This window comes from Notechis scutatus, chromosome 2, assembly GCF_049901735.1.
Source record: "Notechis scutatus isolate UNSWTSFEM ecotype Mainland chromosome 2, rNotScu1.2, whole genome shotgun sequence".
Classification (NCBI taxonomy): Eukaryota; Metazoa; Chordata; class Lepidosauria; order Squamata; family Elapidae; genus Notechis; species Notechis scutatus.
Genome location: NC_142010.1, coordinates 24,919,688 through 24,930,711, shown reverse-complemented (window position 1 = coordinate 24,930,711; position 11,024 = coordinate 24,919,688). Strand labels below are relative to the sequence as shown.

Sequence of the window (11,024 nt, the reverse complement as noted above, 5' to 3'; positions counted from 1 at the left end):
GCGCGAGAATTCCCTTCCCCGTGGAAGGCCCGTGCAAATTCTCCGGAAGCGGAATACGTTTTGCTCGTCTGTGCAATCTCACACTGCTCTCTGCTGGCTTCAACGAATCCCAATCCCGTTGGAAAGCAAAGGGCGAGAAAAGCTTAATGCGAATCTCTTTGAAGGGCTTAAACTTGGAAGGCACCTTGGCACCAGCACGATTCCACAAACAGCGCTCTCTTTAAGGATTGACAAGCGCACAAGTTTGCGGATAAAATCAGAGGCGCCTAGGATAGCTGAACATTTGTGGGCAACGCCCTTTTCTTTAACTGAGTGTAAGTAAATAGGAATCGCGAAAAGGTTCAAACGAGTCTTTTCTTTGTGGCACTGTGGCAATCCAACCACTGCACTTTTAAAACCATGATTTATATGTTATTTAATTTATATCTCGAGTTTATTATTTTCAGCATACTTAATACTCCTTCCTCCTCCTATTTTCCCCATAACAAATAATCCCGTGAGGTGAGTTGGGCTGAGAGACTGTGAGTGAGCCAAGGTCAAACTCCACTTGTCAATGGAGCTTATCTGGCAATTGCAGTTTATGGCGATTAAGGAGATTATAAAACAACATACTTTTGTCCCCAAATCCTAAATTTCATTTACACAGCGATAGCTCTGGGCAGTTCCTGACTGGGCAGGAAAAAGATTTAGAGGTTGTGATAGATGTGACCTGCAATATTGATGCAGTGTGAAAAAGATGAATTCTCATTAAACTTCCTTAGGAAAGGATCTGAAAAATGAAACTGCTTTGTGCCATTATTGCAGATCCTTAACACCATTATACAGATTCATAACACAGCAGTTGTATTGCTGAATTTTGAAGGGGGTCCTTAGTGCAACGAAAAGCAACCAAAGATATAAGGAGATTGGCAACTTTTCAGTCTGAAAAAAAGAAAAAAGCACAGAGAAATGTGAATGCCTACCCAAAGATGCATGGATTGGAGAAAGCAAACACATCTTTTCCCCTGTAAAAATGTATGACTTGAAGACATTCAACCTCTCAAGACAATGCAGGCAAAGATAAATATTTCTCACAAAACATAGTGAAGTTACAGTCCCTCATTCATACAGCTTTAGCTGGGAATTAGACAAGTTTGTGGAAGAAAAGGCTATTTGAATACCAGTTTTAGAGGAGAGGAGGAGTGTGAAAAAGCACACTGAGCTTCACAGAAACATTTTGTTGGCTAGGGTAAGAAACAGCACCTTTTGGATATTAGTCTGATCTGACAGGGCTCCTGCATTGTCCTGTATTGGTTCTTTAATTCATACAGATTTAATAATGCTGTATAGTTTTGAGCCAAGGTATAAACTGCCTTGAAGATCTTTTGCTAGAAAGTTAGGATTTAAAAATAAAACTATGTTAAAAAGAAAAGAAAAACATTGCTTATTCTGTTGGAAAAGAAGAAATGTCTAGTTTAAGCATCTTTCAGAAATAGGTAACTGGTGCAGTGTGGTGTACAGGACCAGAAGTATACCTGGACTTTCTGGGAAGTTGAGAATTGTAGTTCCTACAAGCTGAAAAGTCTTGTTAACCTCTGGTAAATTTTGGCTGCTCTTGATAAGGTTTAATTAGGGTCAGATCTGATTAGTCCTTGGATGATCAAAAGTCTGTAGGTATGATTGAGAAGTCTAAAACAACTCCCCCCAAAATAAAAATAAACTTCGGGCATCAAAAGATCTTGCAATTTTAGATGGAGAAAACGAGGGTTGGACTTTGTCGCTCCAGACCACAGAAGGGTCGAGCTGCACTTCACGCGCTCCCGTGCCGCATTAGGGCAGGCGTCTTTCTGCATCCGTCCGACACTTTAATCCGGCCTTGTCTTTCCGTTAGCGAAACGGACTCGCCCCCTGGATCTCTAGAAGCTCAAGATAATTGTGCAGACAGGCAGCGGCCAGCAGAGGGCTCGGGTTATAATATCGAGAAGGAGGCGAAGGGAGTCCAGGCGCCCCTTCCTTCGCTGTGTTCCCAGGCGGGTCGGCGGCTGACCTCAGGTTTTCAAGCAGGAATTTAGGAAACCTCGGAGGGAGGTACGCGGCAACTCCTGGAGCCCTACGCACCAGGCAAGCAGGTCTGCTCAGAGTCCCGCGGCGTCGCCTCCCCCGACCGGAGTGAGAACTAGCCAAGGGCCGCGGCAGCCATTAAATTCCTCCTGCGCCGTTGCGTAGGCGGGCTGCGGCTGTCGAACACCCAAGGCGAACGAGAGGTAAGGAATCATCTGGGCAGAAAATTGGGGTTTTTTTTATCGGGAAACGGGGAGAGAGACAATGGAGAATTATAAATAAACACATACCGCTTTCATAAATCTGATCTGGGCTGGATACAGAGAGACAATAGACATTCTGTGGTTGCGCTTCTCCGAGAATCACCGAATGTAAAGATTGGGAGGGATTTTGGAGATAGCGATAGCACTTAGACTTATATACCGCTTCATAAGTGCTTAACAGCCCTCTCTAAGTCTTATCTGACCCTTTCAGGAGTTGATCTCCCTAAGCCGTGATTTGTTGAACAATGTTTGAGGTAGAGACCAGAACCAGTTTGGTCTAAATGCATCAGGCTAGAAATTGGGAGCCTGAGTTATAGTCCCGTTTTGGGCATGAAAGAATGGCTGACCTTGGCTCAGTCACAGTCTCTCAGCCCAACTCACCTCACGGGATTATTGTTATGGGGAAAATAGGAGGAGGAAGGAGTATTAAGTATGCTGAAAATAATAAACTCGAGATATAAATTAAATAACATATAAATCATGGTTTTAAAAGTGCAGTGGTTGGATTGCCACAGTGCCACAAAGAAAGTAAATGATAGAATACCTCAGGCTTCACACCTGGAGCTCATCCACGTTTCATAAATCAATAAATCATAAATCCTCTTTAATAATAAATCATAAATCCCCTTTAGACAAGGGGATATAAGGGATGCTTATCCCATTTGCAGATGACACAAGCTGTAAAGGATGGTTAATGCAGCAAAATACAGGCTGGGAGTTCAATAGCATTTGAGAAACATGAACAGTTTAAGTGGGTAGAAATGTAGAGTTTTGTAGTTAGGTAAGAAAAACCAGATCTTCAAGAACAAGGTAAGTATACTTCCTTGGCAATAGTACTTAAGAGAAGGATTGGGCATTGACCATAGATTAAACATAGCCAACAGGGTGATACAGCTGCCAAAAGAGCTGGTGCAATCTTAGACTGCAGCAACCGATTTACAGTGTTGAAATCAAGGGAAAGGTTAGCTCTGCTTTATGCTACATTGGTTAGACTGGAATACTGTATCTACCAATAGTTCTGGACACTACAATCATAAAGAAATTGAGGAATTGGAAAGTGCAGAAAAGAGTGTCAGAGTTTATGAGAGGCTTGGGTACAAGGTACTTTCCAACCCCATTTTGGTTTAGTGTGATTAGATGAAGAGGTCCAGTTGACTAACGTGTGTAAGTAATATACTGCCCAGTGTTGAGGACAGAGTTTCTTAAAAAGCCCCAGTGCTAAATTTAAAAAGCCACCCATTTATTGTAATGACCCACCAGTTTCTTATTTAGAAGAAAGAGATATAAAATTTCTAAATCATCTCATTGGGGATCCAGGTCTGGTCCACAGCCTAGATATGTTTCAATTAAACAGGTATCATTAGCCAGCTGTTTCATGTATACCTTTGAAACCTGGAGATAGGCTGAGTCCAGACATCAGTTAAGCTAAATAGTGACAAAAGTTCTACAGAATTATACCAGGGTTGGTATCAGCTGTGGATGAAAACCTGTTGCACATTTGTCCTTTTAAAAAGCAATCATTGCGGTAACTTGCAAATTGGAATAAAAGGAATCATGCTGTAATCTGTCATGACAACAACAGGAGTATCAAAAGTGCTACAAATAGACAAAACCAACAGGCAGTAAATTAAATTGGCCAGCAGGCAGTAAAGTGTTAACAAAAGCCTAAGACATTTAAAGTTATTTAAATAAAACACCTTGGATTGCTGATGTTATGCAAGCAGAGAAGGAAATAATGTTATTTATTGAGACAGTGAGGTCTGCAGATTGGTTGCTGTCACAGAGAAAGCCCTTTCAACGTTAGGACACAACAGGTGATCTTAAAGACAGGCAGATTCACATGGGAATTGATACCACTTCCTGTAATTTGACAACACCCACAAAGAAACTGGCAGCCATTAAAATCATGATAGTTAAATAGTTACATGAAGCCAGTACTTTATCCTTTTCAAAAATATCATAAAACTTTCTGAGTGGTTTACTGGGTGGCCCAACACAGAATCTGTTACAATAGTCTAGCCAAGATAGACACAATTTGCAGCATCCTATGGTCATGTGACCATGTTTTATGATGGTTTTGCCAAAAATGGACACTTTGTTTTTGGCAAAAGCATGTCATAGTGAACAATGAGTTCACTTAATAACTGCCACAAAAAACAGTGTAAAATTGGGTTGGTCACATGACCATTCCATTTTCTAACCGTTGCAACTTACGACCATAATGGGCAGACTCTGTTATGGTCGTAATGCAAAAATTACCTGTATTCCCAATCTATAAACCAGCTCCAGTGAATTCCTTTTTCTAACTCTTACATAATTCTGCTCTCTTGCATTTTCAACAGCTGAAATCCATCTTGACTTTCATGTACTTTGAATTAGAGAATAATTGTCATTTGCTACTTTGTCTGCATTCCACATCGCCCAAACAATGTATGTGTCAGATTTGATAAGAACAAATCTTCAGAGGAGTAAGAACATAAATATGTTCAGAATCCTTTGAAATCAGAAAATGTGGGACTGGATAGATCACACTGTGGTTCCTAGAATAACATCTTCCATCTATTTTCCCTTTAGCTGTTAACAAAATGTTGACCCAGGAAATCAAGACGACCTTTAAACAGGAAGAAGAGGAGAAGGTACAGCAGCACGACCCCCACTTAAAGGACTTTATAGAAGTGCAGAACACATCTGAGGAACATGCGGTCCAAAAGAAACACAACTGTTCCACCTGTGGGAAGAATTTTTGCCGCCGCTCAGATCTTGTCCGACACCAGAAACTCCACTCGGGAGACAGGCCCTTCACATGCACCAAGTGTGGGAAAGGATTTGTCCAGAGCACCCACCTCATTGCCCACCAGAAGAGCCACACCTGGGAAAAGCCCTACTATTGTCCTCACTGTGGGAGGAGCTTCAATCAGATCTTGAACTTCAACAGGCACCAGAGGACTCACTCCCAGGAGCCCCCTTTCAAATGTTCTGACTGTGGAAAAACCTTCAGCCGCAGCTCGAACCTGATCATGCACCAGAGGACTCACACGGGAGAACGACCCTACAAATGCTTCGACTGCGGGAATAGCTTCAGTCGGAGTTCCACCCTGGTGACTCACCAGAGGACCCACACCGGCGAGAAACCTTTCAAGTGCCAGGACTGTTGGAAGAGCTTCGGAAGACGCTCCACCCTGGTCATGCACCTGCGGACTCACACTGGGGAAAAGCCCTACAAGTGCTCTGACTGCCCTGAAACGTTTAGCGTGAAATCTGGCCTCCTGAGTCACCAGAGAATCCATATGACCGAGAAGCCCTACCTGTGCCTGGAGTGTGGCAAAAACTTCTGCCGCAGTGCAGACCTCATTATACATCAGAGGATTCACACTGGGGAAAAACCTTATCAGTGCAACGCCTGTGGCAAGAAATTTAACACGAACTCCCACCTTGTGACCCATCAGAGGATCCACACAGGAGAAAAACCCTATAAATGTCCCGAATGTGGGAAGAGCTTTTCTTACAGTTCAGTCCTGGTGGGTCATCAGAGGCTTCACACAGGAGAGAAACCGTATGCGTGTCTCGAGTGCGGGAAGACTTTCCGAAACAATTCACATCTCATCACTCATCATAGAGTACACTCGGGAGAGAAACCTTACACATGCCCAGAGTGTGGTAAAAATTTTAGTGTAAGTTCAAATCTTACAAAGCATCGGAAAATCCATGAAAGAGAGACGTCCTTGAAATATTCTGAGTAGGAAACACAGTGGATGGGATTCTGAACTCAAGATGCTTCGAAGATAAATATTTGGGGAAATTTTGCTAGAAAGTCCAAATGTTTGCAGTAAAGAAGGTAAAAATGAAAGTAGACATGAGATAGCAAAGAATGTACAAGTAGTCCTAGACTTATGACCACAATTGAGCCCAAAATTTCCTTTGCTAAGCAAGACAGTTGTTAAGCAAATTTTGTCCCATTCTATGACCTTTCTTGCCACAATACTTAGTGAATTACTGCAGTTAAGTTAGTAACATGATTGTTATGTGAATCTGGCTTCCCCATTGTCTTTGCTTGTCAGAAAGTTGCCAAAGGGGATCACTGGACACTGCAACTGTCATAAATACATGCCAGTTGCCAAGCATCCAATTTTGATCATGTGACCATGAGAATACTGTAACAGTCAACAGTGTGAAAAACAGTCTTTTCAGTGCTGTTGTAACTTTGGGCAGTAAATGAATGGTTGTAAATCAAGGACTACCTGTATGCCATATCTTGTATGAAAGGATTTCATTATTAAAAGATCCCTGATTTTTTTAAAAAAATTCTCTTTTAAGAACGGAATATGATGAGGAAGACGTATTAAGTTCAAATTCTGCAACAAGGAAACAAGCATGTTTTTCTTTCTCTCCAAAATAATGTAACACAAAAAATGTATATTTGCATACTTTTACTTGCTTACTTGCTATTGCAAAATGCTAATTTTTAACATATTGTGAAAACCTAGCATATGGAAATTATGGAAAAATACGGTAGCAGTAGGGAAAGGGCCTTTTTTTGTAAAGTCACACATCTGGGGGATTCCAGTTGTTTAGGATAGTCATCAAGAAGTGCCAATCAATCAGCTGTGAGGCAAATAGTTCAAAATACTGCTGGAACTTAAAATACCTGATTTAGTTCTGCTGTAGCTCCTATGCTGTAAGCTGCTTGAGTGTTGAAGGCTGGTTATGGTAAATAAAGATGGTCATTTATTTGGCTGCCAAAAGTGTAGGCTAATGTGTGAACCTTAACAGTTTTTATTTAAACTACCAAGGAAGATGAAGATGTGCAAAATAAAATGAATTGCCCCCAAACTAAATCCCTAATAAGACCTAAAGGTAAAGGTTCCCCTTGCACATACATGTTAGTTGTTTCCGGCTCTAGTGGGCGGTGCTCATGTCTGTTACAAAACCGAAGAGCCAGCGCTGTCCGAAGACGTCTCCATGGTCATGTGGCCGGCATGACTAAACTCCAAAGACACACAGAACACTGTTCCCTTCCCACCAAAGTGGTCCCTATTTTCCTACTTGCATTTTTGCATGCTTTCAAACTGCTAGGTTGGCAGAACCTGGGACAAGTAATGGGAGCTCAGTCCGTTACGTGGTGCTAGGGATTCGAACCACCAAACTGCCGACCTTTCTGATCGACAAGCTCAGCATCTTAGCCACTGAGTCACCGTGTCCCCCAATAAGGCCTAGCTTTCTTTAATTTTTGTGAGCTCACGGGCTATGTAGCCTTAAGCATTACAAAACTAATTTCATTCCAGTGTTCCTAATTTCACAAATATAACAAATTGCTAGTGATTTGGTCTTAATTTTTTGCTGACACACAATGATAACTCTGTTGCTGTTAAAAGTATCAAATCATTGGAAAACTTTGTTTGACGGTATCATGGCAAAGAAACTGATGTATAGGTAGTCCTTGACTTAAGACAGTTAAGTAAGTTCTGCCCCAATTTGTGATGTTTTTGCCACAGATGTTAAGCAAATCACTGCAGCTGTTAAGTGAATCATAAGGTCATTAAACAAATCTGGCTCCCCCCATTGACTTTTCTTGTCAGAAACTGGCTGGGAAGGTGACCCCATGATCCTGAAACAATGCAACTGTCATAATACATGCTAGTTGCCAAGAACCTGAATTTTGATCATGTGACCATGGGGATGTTGCAATGGTTATAAGTATGAAAACCAGTTGTTAGCCACTTTTTTTCAGTGCCATTGTAACTTAGATCATTAAATAAATGGTTATGAGTCAAGGACCATTTATAATGTGGTTCACACATTGGGCCAAGCTTTCATATGTGTTTGCTTTTGGCCTAGGGTGGCGTATGGACCCAGACAATGGTAGCTTGTTTAATAGCAATAGCACTTAGACTTCTGTACCACTCCATAGTGCTTTATAGCAGTGGTCCCCAATCTTTGCAGCTCTGGTGGCCTGGTTTGGTGGGGTGGAAACGAACCGGGCCGTGCAAGCAGCAGGCTGGCATCCATGTGCATGTACACACAGCTTGACTAGTTGCACTGCACACACATGCATGTGCACGCCGGCCCAGCACACACGTGAATTGAGATGCACGCAAATGCCTGCTGGCCTGTTGCTTACATGGCCTGGTTGTGGGCAGAGGCCCAGGGTTTGAGGACCTCTTCTTTATAACACTCTCTGAGCGGTTTACAATGTCAGCATATTGTTCTCAATAACCTAGGTCCTCATTTTATCAACCTTGGAAGGATGGAAAGCTGAGTCAACCTTGAGCCGGTCAGAATCAAACTCCTGGTTGTGGGCAGAGTCAACGTGCAATACTGCCTTCTAAGCATTGCGCCCACCGCAGCTGTTAATACACTATGGTTAAATGAACTGTTTGAACCTATGTGAATAAATAGTATGTGGGCATATTTTCCTGGGAAAGTGGTGCTATACAATGAGCATGCAGGTAGCAACACGTTACCAGCCTTGAATGATCTCAGAAGAAGCTGTGCAGGGTCAGAAGGGATTTGTTTTTTGGAAGGGAGACAGTGCTGGAGAAGCAGTGGAGTTGAGTTTAAGAAGACTTTATGGGTGATCAGAAGCCTCATTAAGGAATGACTGCCAATCAGATTTTGCTCAGACATTGAATCAGCTCCAGTTCTGTGTTGATTGCATTGATTTCCTGGATGCTTAGATGAATTACCCCTTTTGTTCAAGAACACAAGCTACTGTTTTCAGTAACTTCTGTAGAGGTGCCACTGTCCTCCCTTCTCAGGTGTATTTCAACCCGTCTGGGACTTAATCCAGGAAGGAAAGGTTGCTACCTGCCAAGGGATACGCAGGCACTGATGACAAAACATTGGAAGGAATGCTGAAAAACAGAGGCGATTCTATCAATGGTCAGTCCCTGGTGTTAAGATTTCCTGAGAGAGAAATTAAAATATCTCAATATCATGACCTGGGAAACAGCAGTTTGGGAGTTTTCAAAACCATTTTTTTTTACCCATTTTTCTGACAGGAAAAGGCTGCTTTATTGAAACACTTAGGGGGGAGACAGCGTGATTGGGCTGGCTGCATAAATCTACACATGAATAAAAATGATTTTAACAAAAGCTGCAAACCACTGAACCTGGCCTGTTTTGCGATTGGAACAATCCAAATAAAGGGGCCACAGTCTGTTAGAAGGAACATGTGCCAAGACCAGTTTTAGTCTCAGCCATAACATAAAAAAAAACCTTCACATCCAAAAAGCATTAACTTTATTGTTGTTGAAACCTTAAGGATATTGTAGTCAGTGTTAGCTTTCAAAGGAACTGGTTAAAATTGCAGCCAAGATCTATATTATAGCAATGGTGCAGCTCTTAAACAACATTCAGGTGTAAAATCTGAAAGCAAGAAAAATGAGATAATCCAGGCTGGGAATACTTGATGAAACCAAATTCAGTCAGAGGAGTATGCATCCATTACAGAAACATGGAATGTCCCTTCTTGTATATCTTGTTTTCTGCCACCACAAACAAGTCACCTATTTTGAGGAACATTTAGAATATGCTGTAGAACTTCATTCTGTCAGAACTAGTTAGGCTTCCTTAGATTTTTGCATTAGGGAGCCAATCCATGCCTACCCTGCTGGAATTCGTTCACTAATGCTAAAAACTATTACCGCTAAATAGGCCATTTCTTAATTGGTTCCTTGCCAGACGATAAAGGATGCTTTTAAAAGTTTAAAAGTTTTTTTTTAAGGTTGCTGTTTTCTCTTTTTTTGCAAATTCACTTCCCCGCTGCTTTTGATGGTTATTATAAATCAAGTATTCTAGCTTTAAAAATATGTTCTTGAATCAATGATTAATATTTTCATCTGAACTGTGTTATCTTAAATATTCACAAAACTGCTATGCCATTCTATACAGATAATCCTTGACTTACAACATTCGTTTTAGTGTCCAGAATTATAAAGGTATCAAAAAAAAGTCCTCACACTTACGACCAATGCTGTGTCCCTGCGATCACACTACCAAAACTCAGACACTTGGTAACCAACATATAATTTGCAGCATCCTGGAATCACATTATTACTATTTGCTACCTTCCCAGCTGGTTTCCAACAATTTATGTCAATGGAGGATGCCAGATTTGCTTAATGACAGAAAACAGGTTGTAAAACCAACAACAAATTATTTAGCAACAATATTCCATCCCAATTGTAGTTATTAAGTTGAGGACTATGTGTTGGCAGGACAGCCATTCCTGATAAGAGTGACTATTGTCTCAGTCATTTTTTCAGCTTTGATTGTGGATTTGTGAAGGGCTAAGGCTTTGGAAATAATTTTATAAAAGTTTTCAGACTGATAGCCATCAATAGAAGTCTCGTGCTTTCTTTTTAACAAGGCATGGGATGTGGGGTCCTTGGTGCTCTCTGAGCCTGGTTATTTTCATTGCCATATTAGGTAATATTATCAGTGCACTGATGATGTCACCAAATTTGGTAATGATAGTTTGGGAAGAAAAAAAAACAAGCTTAAAACAGTTCAAATCTGAGCTACAAATATTCTCTTCTCTCAGTAGGTCATAGTAATACTTGTGGAATCTTTGAAGTGACAACTTTACAATGAGAAGGAGCTTGAGAATTTCCTTTAGAGCAGAGTTGGCCTGTGTCAGTCCTGACTGTTTAATAAAGTTCTTACACCACTGGCCCTTTAATTTCATTGGCTGAGCTGCACAAAGTTGTACACTGCATGATA

The 11,024-nt window shown here is 41.3% G+C and overlaps 1 protein-coding gene across 1 annotated transcript; it reads left to right on the top strand.

The window, feature by feature from the left end:
- The first annotated feature begins 1,773 nt into the window (after positions 1–1,773).
- On the top strand, positions 1,774–7,045 carry LOC113422208 (uncharacterized). Its single transcript, XM_026683002.2, has 2 exons — positions 1,774–2,243; positions 4,878–7,045. Exon 2 carries the CDS (start codon positions 4,889–4,891, stop codon positions 6,041–6,043), a length of 1,155 nt encoding a protein of 384 aa, XP_026538787.1. The 5' UTR covers positions 1,774–2,243; positions 4,878–4,888; the 3' UTR covers positions 6,044–7,045.
- The last annotated feature ends 3,979 nt before the right edge of the window (positions 7,046–11,024 follow it).